The sequence below is a fragment of the Stegodyphus dumicola genome, chromosome 5 (assembly GCF_044657685.1).
Source record: "Stegodyphus dumicola isolate Sdum_Otavi_A_Nest chromosome 5, ASM4465768v1".
NCBI lineage: Eukaryota > Metazoa > Arthropoda > Arachnida > Araneae > Eresidae > Stegodyphus > Stegodyphus dumicola.
The window spans coordinates 216025307-216052693 of NC_140772.1; the positions used below are offsets into that span (position 1 = coordinate 216025307).

General features: G+C 31.2%; 1 protein-coding gene across 2 annotated transcripts in view; it reads right to left on the reverse strand.

The window, feature by feature from the left end:
* The window catches only part of Mnat9 (microtubule-associated Nat9), a 36856-nt gene that overhangs the window by 7443 nt on the left and 2026 nt on the right, over positions 1-27387 (reverse strand). The window contains exons 2-7 of one of the 2 annotated variants that reach the window (XM_035366716.2): positions 26947-27056; positions 26800-26856; positions 21577-21657; positions 20315-20374; positions 9441-9535; positions 4813-4839 (exon numbers count right to left, since the gene is read on the reverse strand). In XM_035366716.2, the coding sequence (XP_035222607.1) occupies positions 4813-4839; positions 9441-9535; positions 20315-20374; positions 21577-21657; positions 26800-26856; positions 26947-27056 (430 nt within the window). The remainder of the gene's footprint in view (positions 1-4812; positions 4840-9440; positions 9536-20314; positions 20375-21576; positions 21658-26799; positions 26857-26946; positions 27057-27387) is intronic. The other variant, XM_035366717.2, reaches the window with a different exon arrangement.

Genomic DNA, 27387 nt, shown 5'->3' on the forward strand with positions numbered 1-27387 from the left:
GCAATCTGTCACTTGACCGTTGTTCAAGAAAAATCGATCAATGGAAACACTTGTCCGCTCATAAATTGTGATAACACTCCTAATTTGCATAACTTAATTTCATTTTAGTCTGCATTTCAGTATTTTACATATTAGTAATAACTTGTTGATTTGAGTACTTGTTAGTTTTTTTTATAAATATGGCTAAAAATTATTGTGAAGCAGAAAATATTTTTGAATTGTCTGAAAGTTACTATGAAATATTGCCCGGGAGGTTTGGTAAACGAAATCGAATTCTAAGAATAAGTACCAGTTCGGAAGAAAGCGATAACGACTTCTTTACTGATGGTCCGGACATTGAATCAAAGGATGATGATGTTATAGACCAAAATACTCAACCGACTTCAGCTGAATGGAAATGTGAAAGAATATTGCGATTGCCTTTCCCGTTTTTATCTCAGTCTAGACTTGCATGTGAAGGACCTGAAGGATTGCCTTTTTTATTTCGAAAAATTTATCATGAGAATTTTGTAGAACTCATTGTGGAACAATCAAACAAATACGCCGGGCAGTTTTTTGAAAAAAATACTTCCATGAAACCGCGTTCAAAATGTTTCTAGTGGGTTGACACAGATGACCGAAAGATGAGAGTATTTATTTTTTTACTAATTTTGCAAGGAATAATAAGAAAACCTTCTTATCAGCTTTATTTCACAAAGCGAGAAAGTCTGGAGACTCCATTTTTTATAAAATTATGTCAGAAAAAAGATTCCAACTGTTAGTAAAATTTTTACGTTTTAGTGATAATGCTTTCAATCTAAAAGTGTGCAACAAAAAAAATGTACACAATCAATTCCATTTTGAACTATTTGAGAAACAAATTCAAGGTGTTATACGTACCCAGATACGGAAATATCTGTAGATCTCTTTTGCTATGGAAAGGAAGACTGTCTTGGAAACAGTACATTCCATCGAAAAGAAGTCGATTTGGTGTTAAATTGTATAAGATATGTGAAAGTAAATCCGGATACATTTCATTATATATACAGGTAAAGACACGCAGTATGGTTCGAACTATCCAGAAGAGTAGGGACCGAATCATATTGTTCTTGAATTGTGCCACAATTTGTTGGATAAGGGATATACGCTATATCTCGATAATTGGTATACTAGTACTGATCTATCTGAGAAGATGTGCAGAAGAAAAACATGTTGTAGGAACAATGCGAAAAAATAGAAAGGGAATACCATCTGATATCAAAAATTGTGTTTTGAAAAAAGATGAACATATAGCTAGGTACAGAGACAAAATAATGATTATGAAGTGGAAAGACAAAAAGGATGTAATTATATTGAGTACTATCCACGACAATAAATTTGTAGAAATAGGTGTTGGTGGTGTATTTAATTATGGCAAAGCACACTAGGGTTATCTGCCTAAGGGAAGGGAGGACTTTCTAAGGGAAACTGGCTCGTATGCACGTTACACATGGGGAAAATTACGAAAACACCCATGCAGTCAACCCGTTCGCGGGATTCGAACCTCTGACCGAACTACCAGTGTTCAGCGACTTTACCGCTCGGCCGCTGGTGGGCCTATTGTAGAAATAGAAAAACGATATCAAAACCGGAAGTTATCGCTGACTACAACAAAAATATGGGAGGAGTTGATCTTGCTGACGGACAAATGGAAACTTATGAAATCGCTAGAAACCAAGTAAAAAAGTATTACTATAAGATATTTTTACATGCCCTAGACATGGTGTGTTTGAATGCATATCTTTTATACAAGAAAGATGGCGGTCACCTAGATAGGCTTCATTTTCTTATTGAAACTGTAGAAAAAGGTGTTGAAAAATATAGAGATGGATCGCAGTTGCCATCTACTAGTACAAGACGATCATTTTTGACACCAAAACCATCTTGACTCTTTGAAAAACAGCTTGCAGACTATACCGTCCGACTCCTCAAGAGTAAATATAACGTGGAGATGCAAATTATGCTATTCCAAAGGTCTTAGGAAAGAATCGAGATTTTGGTGTCTCGACTGCAGTGTTGCTTTGTGTATGCCGCATTGCTTTAGGGAATATCATACGAAATAATTGTTTAAATTCGTTCAATTAATTTGTTTTTCCGGATTTAAAATGTTTAATTTTAATATTTAATATTATTACATATTTTAAAACGATTTTCTTTTATTTATTCCCTGCGATGTGCTGAAATTAGTGCAAAGGAAAAAGTCCCCATTGCGATACGATTTTACTGAAAGCTTATTCCCCAGTTAACAGGTTAATAGCTTACATGCTGTTAAATATTACTTGTTATCATTAAACAAAAATACAAGTGTTTGGATCTGAAAATTTCTCTCAAGAGTTCTATTCATAAAGATTTTAGGAATAATTTATCGAGTACATAGGCCAGCTTATCAAAATTCTTTATATTCCATAAAACATATTATCTTGCTAGCAGCCCCTTATTTACAATGCATATTCTAATAAAGGTTTAACCCTCTGACTGCTCAATTTTTGAACCGAAATCGCTTCAAAAATTGTGTATTTTTTATTTTGCATATTTTAAATCTGTATATGTATTGGAGAATTGAAAAATGCATTTTCCCTTTCCAGAAAATATATTTTATATAGATTTTTATCATGAGAAATTAAGCTGTCGGAAAAACCAATTTCAGATGTTATCACCAAAAAAAAAATTTTTTTTAAATAAATTTCAGTTAAATTACATTTTATTTCTATTTATTGCATAATATAAAAAGTAAAATGTATAAAATTTAAGAAAATATAAAGCACTGAGGAAAAAATACCTTAGAAATGCACTTTAGTATATGATAGAGTTCAAGTTTATTGAATCATGATCAGAGTCATCGTTATTTGCGGAGCAGTCCAAAAGATCTATATCATTATCGCTATCAAAACTAAAATCGCTTTCAGAATCTGATAAGTCATCAATAATATACTCCCTGTCAATCGCTGAACGTTTTCTAGCATTTCTGTAAGAAAAAAGCGACAAAAAGTGAAGTTTGAGCAGTGATACCATGTGCCTTCAAATGTCGTAGTTTAGTGGACAACTAATGATATCTTAATTTATTTCAATGGTAAAACGGGATGCGCTCCTTAATAAAAGAAGAAAAACACATGCCCGTGGAAATCGCGGGATGAGTAGATTTTGTTACATTTGAATTGCTCACGGGATGAGCAGCCAGAGGATTAGAAGTCTTGCTAATCATAGCTCACAGGTGAGTAGTGCGGTTCCTACGCAAACGAAATATATATACAGTCAAAAAGTCTAATCCAGACTCGTCGGGACTTCGGCGATTCCAGATTATAGATCATCAGTTTAAATCTGGTAAGATGGCATGCAGAAATTATAAAATTAAAAATATGAAACCGTAATTTATTAAATAAAGAACAATTATGATCTAAAAGTTAACAAAATTTACACACACACAAAAAAAAAAAAAGAAGCTTAATATTTATTTGTTTATTTTATTAAACATTTCTTTCAACGCGCGCATGTGTAAAGCATACATTACGGACAGTCAAAATTAGAAAATTGCAACCCGAAAACTATTTGATGTGTATTCGTGATATTTATAATGAATTTGATTTAAATCATATCAAAGACATAGTGCATTAAGATGAAATACTACATTTAGTAATAAATTATAAGCCAAATAAAATAAAAACATCTACCCTGAGTATAAGTATAGTGCTGACAGTTCAACTTCCAGTTAATTGCACGCCGCGACGTTCCCCTTCCTTGCAGATCAGCGTGAAATTGATAAATAGATTTCGGAATGGTTAGAGAAACAAAGGATATGCCTTTATCCATATTTTGCAGCAATTCCACTTTTTGTTTGATGGACATCGAAACATGCTTTCGCTTTGTAGATCCTTTGGCAGCTCCAGCATTGGAAATTCTATTTGACATAATCGAAAGTTCAAGCTTACTTTTATAAAATTGCTCATACAGTCTGCAAAAAATAATAAGCCGGATCCAATTCGAAGATTAAAGAACAACGCAATCTGCAACATTAATTGAAATAGATAATTTTAGCTTAGCTTATACCGTCCGTTATACATTAAACGCGCATACGTTAATGACGCATGCGCAGAAAGTTTGTAGCTTTGAGGTCCGGATTAACGACTTTTGACTGTATATGAAATATGGTAACTTAAACTACTCGATTTCTAAAGCAAAGTGATTAATTATTCATTTCTTTTTACATAATGTCTAAATGTAATTATTTTATTTTATGTCTTGTAAGTAAAACTTAATAAACCTATTCAAAAACAGAGGAGAAAAATTCTATCAAACAGTTTTGTGAAGAAAATCTTTAAAGTTAGACTTGCTTATGGATGCTTTACAGGAATGGTCTGCTAAATTTCTGAATCATTAATAGCGGCAGAAATTAAACTGGGATGGTCTGTGAGTGGAACAGAAAATACATGTAATGCATCAAAAACATTTAATATCATACAAATTAAAAACAATTTAGAAGCTGATTCAACAATCCAATTGAAGAGAAATTTATAGCAGTTTAGGAATTTCTAATAAATCTGATGATGGGCACAGCTTAGAAGACAATGTTACTTAGAAAATTTTAAGAATCTGTAAAATTTGAGGACAAAGATATAAAGCTTGCTTGGAATGAGCATGCAATTGAATCACAGAATAGATAGTAGAAAAAAGATCTGAGTCATGGTGCAAATTTAAGAAGAAATCAAAGTTTCATTAGCATTACAAAGCTGTAATAGATCTAAATTTACAAGAATGTGTGGCAGAAAAATTGAAGGATTAAGAAGAAAGAGTACTTACCTTTTTCAGTTTATTACCACAGAGTACCTGCAGTCAGAGAAAACAAAGACATCACAAAACTTCATGTTGCCTTCAATCATCACATGCTAAAGCAAACTGTCATTGAATGAGTGGTTATAGTCAGACATTTCTTTCCAAAACCTGTTTCACTACTTTTAAAATGATGTAAATATGAATTTGTGACTTTTGGAAAAACTATTCGTGGCTCTTGAACTTTTATGAATTCCAACATATAGTTCTTACTTACATGAAGTTTGGTTACCATGCTCTATACTGAAGTGTGGAAACATGACTGTAATATATATTCAGTATGTTATGAAAATGGATCATTTTTAAATATGCTTTAAGCCTAATGTGATATATTGTTGTGCTGAAAAAAGGCAATTCCAAGGTGAGTAGTACCCCAGGTCTGAAAGGATTTGAAATAATCCTGGATTTATGCTGAAAGGAATTCATAGACGAAAATTTCATGAGTTTGGTAATAACAGGCAATGACTTCGATTCTCAGTACCCAGGCACTGGTGAGTAATTCGCATTACATTCTGAATCTGAAAAATATAATGAAAGGAATTTAAAAAATAATGTGCATTTCATCAGTTTTTGACTGGCTGTCTAAGATACTGCGACTCCTTCCCCTTCATGAACAACAATAAAACACACATGGCAATCTCCTAATTTCCATGGGAGAAAAGTACATATAAATGATTGCCAGCTATAATTCTGAAGAAACTGTGTCTCCATAGTCTGTGTCATCCATTTTAAATATTACAACTCACTGCCTTTTGATAAAAAAACTCGAGTATGCATATAACTTTTTAAAAATAATACTGCAGGTTTGTCATGTGCTAAGAAATCAAATCAGATAATGACATAAAATCGAAATGAAAAAAAGACTAAAAATTACCAAGCAGTTATGTGTAAAATTGTATATTTTTGGGGAAAAACAGAAATTGTAATTAACTGTAAATTTTTTTCAGTTTATCAGCACTTTTGTCAGTTTTACTTTCTTATTAAGAAAAGAGCATTTTTAGTAAAAATATATATTACTCAATAAATTATATATACTCAATAAAGAGTTTAAATACACATTTATTATCACTGTAGTATGTCGAAACAATACCCCTATGTATAATTATTATTATTTTTTTTTAATGTAAAAACATTTAAGAGAAATTGGGATATATAATTGAAATTAGGGAGTGACGATCCTCATATTATCCCCGATAATTACATTGTTTATTCAATTTCATTCTCCATTTTCAGTTTATTCTTGATTCATATTTAATGCTTACATTTTAAAATGTTTCAAGATTCATTTTTAAATATCCTTATAAGTTACAATAGCATTCTCACTACACTTACTTATCCATTAGTAAATAAATTATTATTTTATTTTGTAGCTTTTGCACACATATTAGGCAATTTTTATGTGTGTGTGTGATTATGGCAAAGCCTCGAGGGCTAGCTGCCTAAAGGGAGGGATGCCCTTGTGGAGAACTTTCTAAGGGAAACTGGCTCGTATACACGTTACACATGGGGAAAACCACAAAAATGCCCATGCAGCCAGCCCGTACGTGGGATTCAAACCTCGGACCGAACTACCAGTGTTCAGCGACTTTACCGCTCAGCCGCTGGTTGGCCGGCAATTTTTATGATTAATTCAAATGTTTACTTAAATCTTTGATAATATATATACACCCAAAAATCTATCTATTTATTTATGCAATTAAACCAACACTGTTTCATTCCCTTCCCCATCCTATTGAATAAGAGTGATAAGAAGTTTGTGATAACCATGCTTCGTAATGTAGTTCAGGATAACTTTCAGTGATGCAGTTTAATTGTACCCTGGCTTTCCAAGCAGAAGGTACTGACTCAGGAGTACTTTCAGGAGAAAATTCCTGAAAGAAGCATGGATGTTTGTATTTGTCTACTCTCTAGTCTTCTTGGGAATACCAAGGTGCACTCTAGGTAATATTCTTTGGTGTTAAATGACTGGTAGGATTAGCCATTCTTAATTAATGTTTAATAAACAAATGCCTGGCTGCCGAAAAAAGAAAAGAGTCTTAATTCTGATAATTTTCAGTGAAGAGGAAAAATTTTAGTAAGCATTATTTAACACTAATATCAATACTTTTGATCAATTATTGATATCTTAAAAATATATTTCTCCTAATTATAAAAGAAAATAGAGCTGTACTGTTTGTTTTTGAACCTAACTTATTTAATACAGTACAAAGTCCGTAATCCACACTTGTCGGGACTTCGGTGATTCCAGATTATAGATCATGAATTTAAATCTGGTAAGATGGCATGCAGAAATTATACAATTAAAAATATGAAATTATAATTTATAAATTAAAGAGCAATGATCTAAAGGGTATCAAATTTTACACAAAAAAAAAAGCTTAATATTTGTTTGTTTACTTTATTAAACATTTCTTTCAACGCGCACTTTCTCTACGCGCATGCGTAAAGTTTGTGGCTTTGAGGTCCGGATTATAGATCATTCCGGATTAAAGACTTTGTACTGTACTTTATTTTCTAAAAAATGAATTCACGCAACTGGGGATATTTTTAGGAATTTAACTACTATGTCAAATGAAGAATACCTGTACATCTAAGTTTTAGCAATGAATAAAAATTTCTAAAAATAAAATAACATTATTGTAAAATTACAAGTGAGGACACACAGATATCTTTATGTTTTTCTGGCAGATTAGGGACTGTAGAAATTTAGGGACCAATTCTTTCTTTTTTGGAGAGGAGGGTTTCTTAACAACATGTTCAATAACACTAATAAACTTTCGGGACATATGCATCAGCCGCAAACGTAATTTCACAGCCAGGTGAGTCATATATGAATTGCTATTTAAATTGACACTGAGAATGGATATACCTCATATGAATTTTTGGGTACAGCATTTCATTAGTATTTTTCATTGCCATTAAATATAGGTCCAATGTATAGCAGAATTTATCATGACTGGAAAATGTTGACCTTCATTGCATTGCACTATTTTTTATTTTTTGCATTTTATTTTGGAGTGAATGCAGGAATCGTGGGGCTGAGTAGTGTACATAAATAGCTATTAGCAGCTGATATAAACACCTGCATGTGTTATCAATGTGCCAAAATACTTTGGGCCATATAGGGGTAGACAGATAGTCTATAGTTTTTAGAGGTTTTATTCATTCCTCTTAGAGTATGGCTAAGAACGAATATTTTGTTTATCATTTAGAGAAATAATTTTTATGCTTCAAATGGCAAAATGAAAACACTGTTTAACAGAACATATGATGGAGGAGTTAATTTCTAACAGTAATAACATGATATTTCTAAAAATGGAAAGTAATAGTTGTAGCAGTTCTATTACATAGACATTCACAGACAGAAATCGCAGCATGAGTGCCTTCTACATCTCAGGATAGTGCCTTAGTAGACACATTTTGGGCGAGGACGCTTAAAGATTTAAAACCTTTCGATTTTGTAGGTGCACCAAATATTAATACTGAAAATAATATCAAAGAAATTGATTTTATTATTGTTATGACAATTTTGTAAATACATTTTTAAAGAAGCAAACTGTTTCACCACCCCATCTTCTTCAAAGTAAATGAAATTTTCAGATATGACACCGAAGCAAATAAATGTGTTTCTTGGTTTCATTATTTTGATGAAAATAATCAAAAAGCCCAATCTACTTATTAAAATATTGCTTTCTTTTCATTGTTTTCATACTAGTTTTTTATGAGAGATTTTTATTAATAAAATATTATGAAATAAAATCTAGGACTGTTTGGATGTTTTTTCCACATATATTTATTTGGAATAATTATTTTTTTATATAATTCTTAAGGAAAATATAATGATAAAGTAGTAAAATTCATTCTGACAGCTACCCGAGTATTTCTCTCATATTCCCCAAAATTAGAACAGTTAGACCACAAACTTAATTTATGCAATTTTTTCCCCAAGTTAGGCTTGGGAGCCTGAAATGCCTGTCCCAACAAGAATGTGCATCTCATTAGCATGCCATCCCAAGCCAGTGGTTCGGAGACTGAGGCACGCATCGTGCAAGGGTTAAGTAATACAATTACTTTGGAATATTTTTTCTTTTTGAACGGTAAGCACTATTTTGTCTTTATTTCAAGATTGGCCACCAAGGAAGTGATCATTTTAATGTGGAAGCACCTAATAAGTGGCCACCATTACTTCCTATGAAGGGACATGCAGTTACTACCATGCCTTTTCTGGGATTCGAACCCAGGCCCTTCGATATATCATAGTCGGCTCCCCTAACCACTTCAGAATATGCAAGAAAGCTAATTAATGTAGCAGAATGACAGAATAAATAAAACTTCAACAGAATGAATAATGCTTGCCTTAAACATACGAAAAACAATGAAATAGAACAAAATTATTATTAACACAGCTTTCAATCTTTATCATTTATATGTACGAGTTCTAATATATACAAATAAGGCTTGAAAGAACTGACAGCATTAAGGATATAAATGCTGGTATCATATAAAAATTACTTGCATTTCTAAGAATTAAATTTACACTTAAATATTTTTAAGACTCAAGCAATTAAGTTAGATATAAACTAATAATGTAAGTTTACCTCAGTAAAACCTATGCTAATGAACAACTTCAAACTTCTTTCATTTTTCATTTTTATTTTTGCCACAAATTTTGTAACTTTCAGTGTGTCAACTCCTGAGAAAGAGAAACAATTTTATATATACTTGAAATCAGGGCACGTTTCATCAAGTGGTACTATGAATCTGTATTAAGCTTTTAGACAGCAGTGTATAATTTTTATTCCTATAAATTAAAAAACCTAGAATTCCTATAAAGAAGTATAAAGAAGTGATACTTTTTAGCCAGGCACAAATATCATCAATAGTCCCCCCCCCCATTTTGACAATACACTTCATCATTCTTGGCTAAAGAACTGAAATGCATACAGTGTTAGTATGAAAAGTACAAACACATTCGAAAAATGAAATACAAACAACAGTCACTCATTTAATTTTAAATAAAAAAGAAATAATTATTCTAATGAGAAGTAACATCATATGTTATATTAAATGTATTTTCTGGTTATAAAGCATTTAATTTAAACATTAAAGCAGCATCAGTAATACACATATGCAGAAATAAAAAAGATGGTGCTTTTCTTTCAATATCATTTAAAATCTGAACCATAAATAAATTTCAGAGACATTAAAAAAAAAAAAAAAAAAAAAAAAACTTGATAATTTGGATCATACTATAATTGCAATGACTGGCATAAATGTTGAGTAATAAAATACTATTTGTGAAATACAACTTCATTTTGTTATTTTCCACATAAGTTGCATTAGTAGGCAAAATGCTTTTTTTCTTGAAAAAAAAAAAAAATTACATGATTTTTTTCTTCCTTTATAGGGAAGTTCCAAACTCTCATCATAATTAAGCATATTGAAATCCTAATAAAATAATCAAACATAACTGTTAGAAATCTGCACAGAGAATAACAGGAAATCATTGCAATGTCAATGATGGCAACTGAAACAATATTTGATGATTTATCACTTGTTCCAAGCTAAAGTGTCAAAGAAGCAATATTATATCAAATACAGCAGAAGATAACAAAAAATGTGCACTAACTTGAGCATATGTGGATTTTAAAATTTTGCTATTTTCAGGTCATATATGAAAAATCTTTAAATTTAAACCAAAAAGAAGCGGGGGACATATAAAAGCAATTTCTTTTTTATTTCTGTAGATCAGGGATGTCAAACTCATAGGTACACTTGGGCCAAACAAACAAGGTTTAACTTTAGGCGAGCCGCAAAAAAAAAAAAAAAAAAAAAAAAAAAAAATTCATAGAAACGTAGATTTATTTCGAATAATACAATAAACATATATATATATTTATATAGAAAAGAACAAGAAAAATTTAATGTTTACGTCCTGATACTTGACATCTTTTCTCTGCTATTATCTTTCCTATTTCGGGAGAAATTTTGTTTGTAGTGATAACTTTCAACGCTGACCCAAGGTGAGCATCATTAATACGGTTTCTAATAGGAGACTTATTACCTTTCATGACTGAAAATAACTGCTCGCACCGATAAGTGCTACCAAACATGGAAATAATTTCATATGCGAATTTTCGAGTATTTTCAAACCTGGCTGGTAAATCAGGGTTCGTAGCCACATTTTAGTTAAAAAAATAAGCACCTATAAGCACTTTTCAAGCACATTTTAAGGAAAAAAATAAGCACCTGTCTAATTACATTACACACAACTGCTTAACCTTAAAAGAAAAATTAGACTTGTAATTTAAAATATGAGCAATGCAATATTTATTAATAGAATGCATTACCTCAACCATGGAAAACAATTAACTTTTTTGGTACTATTCGGTTTCAAGGGCCGTAAAAAATCGCCAAACTATTGTTGATGCCAATGCTGCTAAAAATAATTGCGGCAACCCTAATAATTGCGGCTAGAAAGGAAGTATAATAGTAAATAACTATCTAAGATTGATGTTTTAATTTAGATGAAAAGTTAATTTCATATAATACTTTTTTATTATTATAATTTATATAAAAATTGCTAACATAACTGAATGGATGATTGCATCGCTATTTCGCTACCGACTTATCGTTAAAGCATAATTTCATCTCGTTGGTTGTTCAAACGTAACTTTCTATAATGAATGATGCCTTTTCTCTGAAAATATTCTCGGTAAAGTGCAGAATAGCTCACTTATTTGTTCGCCTCTTTTTACAAGGGTAAAAACAATTGGATTTTTGTCAATTTTCTTTTACTTTTTAAGTGAAAATAGATCAATGTGTACATAGATAAAGTCAAGGGTGTGCGCACTGCCATTTTTGTGCAATTTTAGGATTTTTTTTTTAGTGAAAATAGGTCGATGTGCACATGGATACTGTGTATGTGCAGTTCTTGAAAACGTGTCAAGCAGTGGATGATTCTGCACTTTACCCCAAATTCTATTGCCGATTTTTCGTCATGGGCAATTCCCAAATTGTTAAATCTATAGGATATATATATATTATATATATAAATATTATATATATGTAAAAAAAAAGATTTAAAAATTAATATTAATATTTCAATGGCGTCTTAAGAAATATAGAACTATATAAACTTACGCAATCTGAAATCAGCATGTACGCTAGATTTGGTGCACTGTTAAATGGGCGCATTTGCTAGATTTGGCGCTTTTGCGTATACATTTTCGCTGTAATTTTTTTATGGCCCTCAAAACAGAATAGTACCACTTTTTTTTTTTTTTTAATTTTAAATGATAGTTCAATTTACAGAATTAGTTTACAATGACAGAAAAAAAAAAAAACTATGCAGAACTAAACTATGTTACAAGATTTAATGATGAAATTTCAGTTCAAAATATAGAAAATAAATAATAATAAGCCATATTAATTGTATTCGTTTGGCACCTAATAATAAATACAATTGATTTTTCCACTCATATTAATATTAAATAATTTAACTTAAATCAAAATTCTGAACATTTTCTAAATTTTCATTGCATAACAGTTTTCCCTTAACATATATTCCAAGCAAAGTAATTTAAGTAAAAAAGAGGCACATTTCTGAAATCAGGAGATGGGAAATTGCTTCATGCAGTCATCCTTTAATAGTAAAAGCTCAACTAACCTGCATACTCAGAAATTGCCGAATATTCCATATAGTCGAGCGTAACTGGAAAAAGAGGACGGGGGGGGGGAGATTGTAGCCGTTCTTTAGATTTTTCGGCTAAATAAATGATTTTGACATTTCGATATGTGCATCATATAAAAATAGACCAACGGAACTGAGAAATATTCTGCTTAGAAAGCACAGTAAAACTCTTTTAAGTGTTCATAAATAAATCTCAGACTGAACATCAAAATTAATTATCTCTGCAAAATACCGCAAGTGTTATTGCGCAATACGTACGGCGTAATTCTTCCATACGTGATACTACGCAATCGGAATTGGAATGAACAGCTTCCAGTATTCGGAGAATAAAGAACTAAATAAAGAAAAAGAAAGAGACTTACTAATCTGGGGTGTTTTTGATTCTAATTTTGAACAGACTGCGTTAAATTTCCGGAATAGAGTCATTCTTCGCTTGGGTTGGGTAGACCGCAAAACTTTTAGTCCTATTCAATCCAGATTGGACACTGACAAAAAAGTCTGCTGCTTCAATATTAGAGATTTTGCAGAGAAAGGGGAGAACCTCCCAACCTCCGTACTGTATAATTAATGTACCAGGGGGAAAAAAATTTTTTTTGACTATTTGATTACTTTCCTTTTATTTAAGCCATTCCGAATATTATTCTTTAGAAAGCTAATCTGTGTAAAAACACCCCATTTTTGGAAGTTTATCTATACTTCAGCAGTTACTGCAACTATATTATTATAAATATTCATGCATATGTTCATAATATAAGCATAACGATCATAATAAACACGAATATGTACTGACCACGCGGAACGAGAATGCAAATTATTAAATTCGGTAAAAGTTTACAATTGGGCGTCCCTTGTTTATTGGCGATTATTTTTTTTACGCCAAGATCGGCACCAAGAAAGCGCAATTTCAAGATGGACGCTACACGAAACCAAAATAAGAAGTCAAAGAATTGCACAAACTCTGTGTCCATGTACACATCGATCTTTTTTCACTTAAAAAAACATCCCAGAATTGCACAAACTAGGCATTGTGCACTGTTTTAAATTTGTCCATGTACACATCAATCTATTTTCATTTTAAAAAAATCAGGAAGCTAAATATTAAAACTATCATGGGAACCAGAAATGAGTTTTCCTCACCAAAATTTTTTAAAAATTTGTCACTAATCGAAGGGGCACCCAATTCTACACTTAAATTCTTGATAGAAATTCAAACGTGTATAATATTTGGGTGGGAGGAAAAGAATACCGAATGTACCGGAATTGTCTACAGTTTTCGCAATTCTTTAACCAATAGCACGACGTGCACCTGTCTGTACTCTCGCACGCGCCATAGGTTACGTTAATGCAGAGAAAGGGGGGGAAAGCAATTTCCGGGAGTATGATTCACCATCTGACGTTGCATACAAGGAAGAAAAGTTGTTTATTTAGTTTCGGCTTTGGTACGGGGAAAAATGCGCGTTCATTTAAAAAAAAAAAAAAAAAGCACTAAAAGCAAAAAATAAGCACTAAAAACAAAAAAATAAGGGCTTTAAAAAAAGTAAGCACCTATAAGGGCCTTTATATTTTATTTTCAAATATAAGGACTTATAAGCACTTGTAAGGACCGCTACGAACCCTGTAAATATTTGTAAAATTCAGGCATGCCCACTTCAATGAATTTTGCTTTCAAATTTGAGTTGCATTGAATCTCAATCACCTTCATTTGCGTATGGCTGGGTACTGAGTCAATACTTATTGAGAAAATCGAAGGGAAAAAAAAAAAAAAAAATTGTCTTCGAGGGAACTAAAATCATTAAACCTCGTTTCAAATTCAGTTGTTAAATTTGCAATTATATCTGCGTATTTTTGATACGAACAAGTATCATCTAAACTTGATTTGTTCATGCTGCACGTCGGGAAGTGCGTCAAATCTTCATTTTTAAGTTGTTTTTCCCAAAGAACTAGTTGACATTTGAATGCTTTAATTATGTCAAACATGTCCGTAATGATATGATCTTTTCCTTGTAACGATAAATTTAAATCGGTTAAGTGTTTGGTTATATCAACCAAGAAAGATAAATCTTGTATCCATATTGGATCGTAAACAAACTTACGTCTTCATTTTTCATTTTTAAAAACTGACATATTTCTTGTTTCAAATCCCAGAATTGTTTGAGAATCTTGGAGCAAGATAACCAACGTACCTTGGTATAGTAGGACAAACCCGAATATTCACTATCTAACTCACTTAAGAAAGCAGTGAATTGACGCTGATTTAAACCTCGAGATCTTATAAAATTTACAATTTTTTTATATACGACAATTCTCCATATTTATTACTTTTGTGCATAGAACTTCTTGATGTATAATACAATGCATATGATGAATGTTCGAAGGGTGAATTTCACTAAGTTTTTTTCTTAGTAATGCTACGAAGCCCTTGTTTTTCCCGGTCATTGATGGAGCGCCATCTGTAGCTACAGAATTTAATTTTGCCAAAGGTAGATTGTATTTCTGCAGAAGTCCAAAAACACAAGTAAATATATCTTCTCCTGTGGTAGTACCAGGCATGGTATTGGTTCCAGTAATTCCTCAAAAATGTTAAAATTCTTGTCACAAGAACGAAGAAACACTGCTAATTGAGCTTTGCCACTAATGTCCGTGCTCTCGTCACAGGCAATGGCGAAACTAGATGATTTTGCTTTGATCTGATCACTTAAATTCGCGGCTAAATCAGTAACTCTTTCCGCAACTGTATTTCGAGACAATGAAATTGATTGAAAAGCCTTCACATTTCCAGGACAAACAATTTCTCCAGCTTTCATTAGGCATTTCTTGATGAAATCACCGTCAGTAAAAGGCTTCGAATGTTTAGATATCAACTCGGACAAGACGTAGCTTGCATGTACCGCCGCTTCACTTTCTTGCAATACTTTACTAAACATGGACTGTTGCTTTTTCACTCCTAACTTGAGCTCTTTCAACTTTTCTTCTCTCATTAATCCTTCGTAATTGTTATATTTCGATTTGTGTTGTTCGTAATGACGTTTAATATTATATAACTTTGGTACATTAATAGTATTATTACATATCAAGCAGATTATTTTATCTTTTATTTCACAGCAAAAATATTCTAATTCCCATTTTACTTGGAATATTCTATGTTCGTCAGCGATTTTTCGTTTAATTTGACTACCACTTGGTTTTGATATAGACATACTGAATACAAAGGGCTGGAATAAACACGGTTAACGTTAAAAAGTTAACAAAAATTTATTCTTTCCACAAGAGATAAATCAAAATGCTGAAATATTTCTTCAAAAATATTCTAACAATATCACAAAACGTCAAACGTTTAGCAAAAATCAATTCAAAACAGAGAAACTAATTCTACCTCACAGCGAAATCGCTACAAATCAATCACAGCATTAAGTAAACAAACAGTTCGCTAGAACTACAGCTACTACTGAGATGAGTTGTTTGTTCTCGGCTTTTATAAGCTTTATAATTAATTTCTCGAATATACTGGAAACATCTATAAATATCTGGATTTTTGTGGATGGCAACAGCAATTACGAGATATTTATTTATTAGGTATTAAATGCACGCGCTGTTCTATTTTTAACCTTCCAATGCAGCTGTCTTTTCAAAAATCGTCTGCGTTGCTAAGGCAACATGAAGCAAATCTAATTAAAATTCTAAATAAAAAAAAACTAAATAGATAAATAACTATGAAATCCGTAACAATATGAATTAAGTAATAATTAATAATAAAGCAAAGTGCATGCACCAATATATCGTACAAAACTATGATTGGAAAACTGAGACCATGAGTTCGGCCACAATCGGCTATCGGGGGATGCGTACAAGTTCTGAGTGCACGTGTCCCCCAAAAGCCGAAGGTAGCTGAACGCAAGCTACTCACACGCATTTGTAATTTAAGTAGTGTGTGTGTCAGCTCGCTGTGAGTAATCTAACAACACTGAATAAATTATCGTTAATTACTTAGCAGTAAACATTTCATTTTTTTCTTCGTTGATATATTATTTTATTATTATATATTATTATTTGCCAATATATTGGCCGGGCCGCAAAAATATTTGTTGTGGGCCGCGAGTTTGACATCCTTGCTGTAGATAAATACATATTTATTGTATTAAGATAAAAAGCATATAAAATATGTTTGATATTTTTCAAACGCTATTTACAGAAGTTGATTTTAACCCATTGAACATGCCATTTTGATACAACCCTCCAAAAATTTTTAATTCTTTTAATAATAAAAATTTAAAAAAATTGTACTTCCTTGTTATTGGACAGCAGTCATTGTCAAATGTAAATGCTGGCCTGAAATATTGATGGCAACTACAATAAGCCTGACTAACCGGAATATTTTAAAATCATAATTTTTTAAACTAAAATTGAGCAAACAAGAGACTTTAAAAGCCATCATAAAATACATATAGGACTAAGAACAAAAAAAGCTGTTGCCAAGCAGTGTGATTTAACACCAATAATGGATAGGTACACGTCACTATATCATAGTAAGATTTTTGCCAATTCCTGATAAGCCAATTTAATTTTGGTGAAGAAAGGTATAAATTAACTGCTATATATAAATTTTCCCTCACATTTTGGAAAAAATATTAAAATTTGAGACCTGCCCTGAATGGGATGTCATGCAGCGAGTGGTATTTATTGGATTCTAACATCAAGAAAAGTGTGCATTAATGGGCATGATAAGCAACTTTATATGAAAACCAATAAACAATAGTAATCATCAGCTATTCAGTGTGAAAAATTACAACAAGCAATACAAGCAATTTAAGTCTTTATATGCTATATCCATATTTTTATCTCTTGGTAATCTAGCTAAATAAAGAAAAATCACTTCTTTCAAATATCTACCCAAATGAATGGTGCAAATTTGGCAGGATCTATGTTAACTTTCATGGTTGAGAGGATTTCATAATTTGAATAGATGTTTTATGTTCATGTGTTTAAGACATACGAAAATATATTGGCTTTTTATGTCTGAAATGCATTTTTAGAAAAAAGTTATTTAATTTTAAATGTAGGCTTTTGATATTCAAGCCGACAACAAATGAGATGACTGTTTTTGTGATTTTAGGCCGGAAATTTCTTCTTCCAATTATTTGGCTTTTTACCATGAATTGTATTTTTTACATGCATAAAATTACAGTAAACCCTTGTCAAACTGGGAAGTTACAGAACGTGATTTTGTGTATATGCGTTACCTTGATTAACTTCATTTAATTTATCCAAAGTAAGAATTTCAATTATACATACAATATGCTGCAGAGCATTGGCCATACTGCAATAGTCCTTTTTAATGACTAGTTTGAAAATTCATTTATTAAAAAATTCAAACAATGAAACTTGAGCTTTAAAGTTCTCCCAATTCTTGATAATGCTCCAAGATATGGTACTGAAGCCTCACAACATTGTAGAGGTTTTATTTCTTCCAATAACCACCATTTTCTTAATCCAATCAATGGATCAAGGAACTATAAAAACATTTAAAGCCTATTATGTTAGGCATCTTTATATCTCTGCAAATAAAGAACTAAATGAAGAAAAGCATGATGCAGTAATCGCATTTTGGAAGTAACTCAACAGAAGATACAACAAATAAATGATTAAACTTCCATGAGGATAATGAATTCATCAACAGAGAATGTTTGCTAACATGCATGCTGACCAGAATTGGATGATCTTATAATACCGGCCGACAGTGAAACCAGAGATAGTGAAGAAGATATGAATTACAGTCAAAAGTCTTTAATCTGGACATCAATAATCCGGAATGATCTATAATCCGGACCTCAAAGCTACAAATTTTCTGCGCATGCGTGTTTAATGTATAACGGATGGTATAAGCTAAGCTAAAATTATCTAATCTCTTTCAGTTAATGTTGCAGATTGCGTTGTTCCTTAATCTTCTAATTGGATCCGGCTTATTATTTTTTTGCACACTGTTAGAGCAATTTTATAAAAGTAAGCTTGAACTTTCGATTATGTCAAAAAGAATTTCCAATTCTGGAGCTGCCACAAGATATATCTACAAAGCGAAAGCACGTTTCGATATCCATCAAAACAAAAAGTGGAATTGCTGCAAAAAATGGATAAAGGCATATCCTTTGTTTTTCTAACCATTCCGAAATCTGTTTATCAATTTCACGCTACTCTGGGGAGGGGGGGGGGGGTAACATCGCAGCATGCAATGAACTGGAAGTTGATCTGTCAGCATTATCCTTATCTTCAGGCCAGATGTTTTTATTTTATTCGGCTTATAATTCCTTACTAAATGTAGTATTTTCATCTCGATGTACTCCGTCTTTGATATGATTTGAATCAAATTCCTATCATTATAAATATCACGAATAAACATCAAATAGTTTTCTGGTTGCAATTTTCTAATTTTGACTATGCGTAATATATGCTTTATGCATGCGGTAAACAAATAAATATTAACCTTTTTTTTTTTGTAAATTTTGATACCCTTTAGATCATAATTGCTCTTTATTTCATAAATTACGGTTTCATATTTTTAATTTTATAATTTTTTACCAGATTTAAACTGATGATCTATAATCCGGAAAAACCGATAATCTGGAATCGCCGAAGTGTCGACGAGTCCGGATTAACGACTTTTGACTGTATTAAGAAAAGCACAGAAACTGTTTGATTTCACAGGGAAAGTTGATTCAAACGAAGAAAGAAGGTGACACATTATGAAAGCTATTGGAGTATGCACACCTTACTGCAGAATGTTTAATAAGTTGCACCAAACATTGTCTCAAGCAAAATCATCGGCTATTTCAGGGAAAAAAAAAAAAAAAAAAAAAAAAAAAAAAATTGTATTATGTTATTTAAAAAAATTCAACTGAAGTAAAAGATTCACTGTTTTCAGAACGTTTAATTATTTCCATCTTTTTCTCGATGGAATGACATTTATGAGTCTTTAATTTCTTTTTGTTCATATCAACACTGCAGTTCCTCCGTTTGCTCCTCATGTTTATCAATTTATAAGGATGAACTATTTAAATATACACAAATAAACAGGCAAAACACAACACATTAACACATGCCCTAATGCAAGACTGAAACTGTTTTGGTGTCTTATTTGGAACAACACAGTAATGATTATGATTCCAGGAAAACCGTTATTGTAGGAAGTAATGTGTGTCTGTTGCACCTCCATACCCCAGCCCTACTCTTGTCACAGCTACAAATGCTACAGCTGATTAGAGCAAGATAAAAACAGATGGAATGAGTGCAAAACACTTGATGCGGGAGCAAACTGTTTTATTATAAAGAAAAATCTTTAAAAATTTGAATTTTTAAAAATATGTGAAAGTCAAAGGCTACCTTATTACAAAATACAAAGCATCAAATAAGTTTAAATTTTATTTCATAATTTAATGAAAAATTTATGCATTTGGCACCTTAGTTAATTATTTTAACAATTATAATTCCACCATATAATTTTATGTGTTTCTAGTATCAATTAGTTACCTTTCTTTTGCTAAGGGTTCCTTTTTTGTTTTACTTGTCAATTCTTATTTAGTGTTTTGTTGCTTATTTCTTATACTAAAAATTCAATATTCACAGTTTTCATCAATTATCATGCACCCAAAATTAAAAGTAAAGCTTGAATTTTTCTAAACTCATTCATATTCTTCAAATTTTTCAGAAAATTTTACATTCTAGAGTAACTCTCTAAGAAGGAAAAAACTCAAAGTCTTAAATTATTGTACATAACACTGCATTACTTACCATAACGTAACATGAAAAGTAATGCTTCTTTACCTTTACCTTTGGATCGATGAATAGGATCTAAAATAAAATATTTAATTTGTAATTTGTAAATGTGTATTATAAAAAATATATGCTTAAAAAGCAATATACAGCAGAATTCCAATTATCTGAATCAATTGCAACTGGACCCATTTGGATAATCAAAAATTCGGATAAATGGATTTTTCCCGAAGGGTCTATGTACACGTTAATTAATTACTGTACATTGAATAATTTCAACTGTATGTTGAAAATGGGAGAAAAAACTATTTTTACAGAAAAGAAGTTTTAATTAATTAAAAAGGCAACACTTTACCTACATGTTATATAGCATACTGTACAATAATTACAAGAGCTGAAAGTCATTGCTTGCTGAACATCTCGATCAAAGTAAGCTGACTGTCTTCATCCATTTTCGGGCAGTTAAGTCGCACATCCGCTAGACAATGAGAAGTTGCACGTGATCACACTCAGGCTGATGCTCCATCCACTTCAATGCAGTTTCAAGGCAAGCAAACCCTTCACTAGCTGATGGTCCAGTGTCCACTTCAACTTTGACATTAAGGTCTTCTTTTTCCTCAACACTTTCTTCTCTCACACTTTCAATAAGTTCATCATCATTTAGAATTTGAAACCCAGGGTCTCATAAATCACACTTCATTTGCTCCTTTTAATGTCTGAAATTGTTGATTGTCCAACACCGTACATCTCAGCCAACTGTTTATCTATAACTCATTTATCTGATTGCTCTATAATTTTTAGTTTATTCGCTAGCGATAATACAACACGTTTTCTTTTAGAAGGTATGTTGAAAAATGAAATGCACCGACATGAAAGAGCACCATCACAGTACTGTAGCAGGTCAACGACTCACTGACTGACTAGTACTCAAAACAAACAGTAACGGGTGGGCCGGGCATGTCACCTGGTGACAGCCGACAATACTGTAGCCAATAATAGAACTGAATTATGAGATGGTGACTCATCATCCCAATAATGTTCATACTTACTTCGTGGAGAGAAGCGCGCATAAACAGAATCATTACTTTGCAAATTGTAGTACATTTCCATCTTAAGTTTTCTCTTAAATTCTGAAAGCAATTCGTATAGTTGGAATTTGGATAATTGGAGTTGCACTATATATATATAAAACCAGAATTTTAAGGTACAAAAATATGTTAAGAATAAATATAGAAATAAAGAAAAGAAAAAAAATTAAAATGAAATAATGTTACATATACCAGCTATCATCACTTCAATTTCAGCAGCTCTAGGATCTTCTTGATCATTGAAATACAAGTTTACGTCTCCAATCATGGAATCTAAACAAAATAATGAGTCATTGAAAATTTATGGGCTAATAATTGTATTCAAATTTAATCCAATTTCATGATGAATTCAAAATTTAGTATATTTTTAAGAGTATTAATATTTTTATGCAATAATTCAATATTTTAGTTCTGGTTCAAATAATAAAAGTATTTACACTGATTTCCTCTTTAAAAACTGAAATTAGTAATAAATAACCATTAAACATTTGCAATTATACACATTATTGAAATATATGTAGGTAAAAAATTTATAGAACTAATTAGTTTAAGAGAGTCCCTTACATTTTTTTGAAGTTACTTGAAAGTTTTGATTTGCATTTAATAATGGATCTCTTACTTTTCCTGATTTATAACTGAAATTTCTAGTACGTATTTCAAAAAGCTTAAGTATTTACACCTCACTTTCACACTTACAGGCACTTTGTTGGAAGGCACCACTATATGGATGAAGAGAGTCAAAAGAACCACACACAAATTATTTGGAATTATACAACAGAGTGATTTCAATTGAGTTTGCATTTACTTTTTGAATAGTTCTGATTTTCTCTCATAAAGAAATCTGGTATCATCTTAATATTACCAACAATTAAAGGAAGGCCTATATGCTATTGAATAAAGAATTGAGTTAAATTCTGCTTGGATTTAAACTGTTAATTTTTAATTAACATTGTTAAAAGATCTCCTGTTTTATATCAGTGAGTATTCAAAAAGGGTATCAAAGTCAGTAGTTGAATAATGATGCTAATTGATCTGGAGGATAAATGTATACTAGGTTGGAATATAAAATGCAGAAATTTTTAAAATGATAATAATAATAGTAAAAAGGTTAATAATAGTTTAAAATTAAGAACTGCAATATGCTTGCAATGGACCTTTGTTATAACAGTCATTTGCTAAATATTACAACAATGGATCTAGACATGCTATAGACAAACATGTTCATTCAGATAGGAGAGTTGGCGGATGCCAAATTAAATAAATGTGGGTCCTTATTTTAATGAGATGGACGAGTCTATTGATTCTTGCATAGCTGTTCTATGTTTGGATACATACTGGTAAGAAGCACATCAGTCATAATGCCTTAAATTCCTCTTTTGTAGCCTAGACTAGAATAGGAAGCCCATAAATACAGTAATCAGCAATGAATTTAATAAAATATCACATTGGGGAGAAAAAGGGGATACATGATTGCCTTGTGTAACTTCTAAACTCTGACATTTACAGCTACATTATAGTACATGCAATTAATTTGATCTTATTAGTCCTAAGGGGCAATTTGCCCAGAAGGACTACTAATTTCGTTTTGGCATTTTGTGTTGATTCACTATAAATGGGGAATCACTTTTAAATTGTTACCACTAAATATTAGAACCCTGCATTATATTTAAAGAAATTAAACAATGAAGAATCTGCATAAATGTATGTATGTTTCTCGCCTTGTGATAAAACAATGGTACATAGAGCCATACAATTTTGAATAATGTATGTCTCCATCCGAATATGGGCATCTGGAAAACCAAATCTGGAATTTGTTTTATTATCTACTTCATATTTTGTACGGCATTTATGAGTTTTTGATTAAGAAAATCAATGATTTCAAAGCGAGCAATGGCAACACTGTACCGGGGAAAAAAACATTTTTATCTCCAGCACGCAAGACTGTGGATCAGAAATGCTAAAATGAATAAAGATATGCTCTTTTAAATATTTTTGTGATATTGTTATTGAATTGAATTTTATGTTTTAAGTGTAAAGAACATGATATTTAATAAATAAAGGTAACACACAAAAAGTTAAAAAATGCTCCTTTAGGCGTAATATAAAATCTGATCACAACAGCAAGCTAACAGTATCATACAGTGAGAAATACTGGCATAATTTGTGATATTACACTGATGAAATGTCTTTACTTTACACACTGCACTAGAAATTATATTTTTGGTGCAAATAATGAAATATTAAGCCAAACTACACATAAATCAGGAAAACTGTTCTCTTCTGATGCCACATATCATTTGATATTCTTCTGTAGCACTGTGTACTAGATGATACTCAAACATAATATGTCTGATGGAATAATTTCTTATGCACCTTTATTTTTTCCCTCTTGCTTATCACTTAAAAGTAATATACAATATCTGTACCAGTGTCTTTTACTAGACAGAACACTGGACAGCTGCATACTACACTACCACCAGTAAATAAACATAGGCCAAATGCTTCTAGGATAAAAAAATATTACCACAATAACAATAAAAACATTTGCACATATACAATATTGCTTTTCATCATCTTGTTATGCCAAAAATGGTAATTCAAAGATCACATATAGCAGTGTAGGGCTCGTTATCCAAATACTATAAACACGGATGATATTAAAGAAGTTTGTTAATTTTTTTGTTGAAATTATTAGAAATTAAAAAAAAAGGAGAAAGAAAATAAATATCTACATAAAAATTACAAAAATAAAAAAAATATATTCAGTTGAATAGTTAGTCTTGATAAAGTTCAGTATATCTGAGTTTCACATGTTAACAGTTAATGTAGCCATACAAAACATTACATACACAGGAAATTGTATAGGAACGAAAGCTCAGTTACTCATATCCCAAGTTTGATTGTAATTTATAAAATAAAAGGGCTCAAAACAGCAGATATTTTATAAAAAATCTTATTGGCACTAAGGAGCATAAAAATAATTCTGTTGTACTTATAAATGAATAATATACAACTTGAAAAATACATTAAAGATGCTATAAAATTTTAATAATCCATCAACTTTTAGTCTCACTCTTTCGTTCTTTTCCCTTTTCTGTTTCAGAAAAATCTGTTCCGGTTATTTCACACAAATTATATAGAAAGTAGATTTTTTTAATGACTCTATATTTTATAAAAATGTGTGAAAATGTTATCGGTGCCATTTGTACGACATCAAGACTTCATTTTAAGTAGACTTTTAATACATTATGCAGCACAACATTAATTTTCTTTTTTAAGCCAGCATGTGTTGCTCTGCTATTCCTTTTTAAATCCAGAAAAGGATAATTCAACACTTTTTTAGTTATTGGCAGATATGGGATGGTGACTGAATGCTGCTTAAAAACTTAGTGTTTGAAGTTTTCAAGAAGGTCGATACTGCATTACACACATATACATTACTTTTCTGTAATAATTCTCATGAAGGTAATATTAAAAATTTTCAGATATCTATAATATAAAGTGGTAAGGATGTTTGTCATTGGTCAGTAGTAAAACTTAGTGTTACCATTCTGCAAAATGTATGATATTAATGTTCCAAATTTAATCATAAAACTCGAAGATAAAAAAGAAATGCATTACCACTTGCTATATATTTGTCACTTAAATTAAATTTAGTCATAAAATTTAATTTTGTCACTTAAATAAGGCAGTGTTTATCCTCCAGCAAAGTAGAAGATATAATTTTTCTTTCAAATTTATTCTGTTATTTATTAACAAACTGAACAATTTAAAAGCAACAAACAGAAATTTATTTCAATGATTATTAATTGTTAACTGGACCCATACAATGGGTCATTAAAATCATCTATCCATCTACAGTGGAACCTTGAGAAACGGATTTAATTCGTTCCAGCATTGAGCTTGTATAGTGAATTTCTCGTATCTAGAAACAAACTTCCCCATTGAAAATAATGGAAATTCAGTCAATCCGTTCTGCACCTCCAAAAATATCAACATAAAAATCAATTTTTCTAATAAACACTGGTAAATAATATAACTGCAATTTACTTTTATGATAGCTTCTGACACCAACTTTAACTGTTTCTAGTTAATGAAAACCAACAACAGCTTCTAGGAGTTTTCGACAGTGTTTAGATGTAATGGTAACTCCTTTGCCTACTTCAAGTTTCTTAATTTCTTCCTTCTTCTTCAGAATAGTAAAGACTGTCGACATCGAAAAACGTAAGTCGTGCCGTAAGTCTTCGCCAATTCCATTACTCTTACACCACAAACACATAGATCAAAGAACACTTATTATCTGAGTTATCTGACGAGAGGATTCCCCGAGTCGAACTGGATCGGGAAATGACGCCACGCATACTAACAGCCTGGCTCATTGCTCGTATTTAGAGAAAAATGTTTCACTCATACTTTCCTCATATCTCGAATATAGAAGTGCTCGTACCTTGAAGCTCCAATGTATATATAAAGAAAAGTGTCTGTTTTGTTTGCTTGTGTGTGGTAATTCATACAAATCTAGTTTTATTCCAATCTTGATGAAATTTTGCATACTTGACCTTTAAAACAAAAGGATAGTCCCTGTCTACATAAGATTTCAAAAAACAACCTCACAATGTTTATATCAGAATACTGGGCTGATGTCATCCATCTTAGGTTCCCGTCGTCGTCATTGCATTTTTCCTTTATTAGTGGAATTTATGCATGCTAAATCAATATTAATATTTTTCAGTTTTAATTTTGAAATCATCATTATTCTATTTCTAATATCATTTCTTACTAAAACTGCTAGATGATGACATGTTCATTTACTCTTTAAAACAGAATGAAACCTTTTAGAATAGTGTAGAACCTTTAGAATGTAACTTTATCACTATAAAAAACTGAAGAAACTGGCCAAAGGGAATGGTGACGTTCCAAAAGCTCATTTGCGCACGTGTGTGTGTGGGGGGGATAACAAAGCAATTAGCAATTCTTACTAAAACCATTACACCCTACTGTGTTAGTACTACATTGTTCTTCAATTTTGTTTGAGCTTGTTAAAATTTTGCACAATTCATCTTGAATAAAATAGGTAGAAAATCACTGCCTATCTGAGATTTTGAAAAAACTATTTCCATCCTCCTAAATGAAGCTATATAAAAATATTTGAACAATAATTTAAAAAACTGAAAATAGTGGGAAAATCCTGAGGTTGTCATTTTATTTGATATGTGTGGAAAAATTTGTCAGTAGCTTTTGCACTGCTTAATTCTTCAAAGAAATATATCTCAATCTGGAATGATAACATTTACATAATCATTATGAATTTGAGGTTTCATTGAACTACACTTTAAAAAAATAATGAAGACAAGAAATAGATATGACTATCGCTTTCATAAAAATTCTACTTTTTGAAATAACTTATATACTCACCAGTTTCATTGCCAGTATTTTCTAAAATGTCTTTATCCAAAACTATGAAGGTACATTCTGTAAACAGATATAATATCATGAACATATATCCATGTATGAAGTGTTTTAAAAATTTCATTAAAGTCAATAAGAAAATGTAAAACATACTATCACTATCTTCAAACCAAGATTTTTGCATTAAGTACTCTTCTTCTAATGTTAGAGGCTCTGATGCTGTTAATTCCAGAAGTTCTTCATTTTGCATCCATGAATGATATCTAAATGGAGATAAATATTACTTATAATAATATGCACTTCGAAAGATTAACTAATTTTTACTATAAAAACTGTACATAAATTTAATTATTTTTAATTCTACTTTTAAAAGAAAACTGATGTAATGCACATATAACAACAGTGTAGTTAAATAGTACCTATTTCAGAAGACAGCCACTCACAACTTTTAAGGTGCTTTATAAGTCATATGAAAAATTATACAAAAATGACCTCACAAATATAAGCAATGTTAGTTAAATTTGTTTCTAATTTTTTTATAATTTCACTTAAGTTTTGAGTGCTTTGTCTTTTTATGCTTGCCCATAACAAATA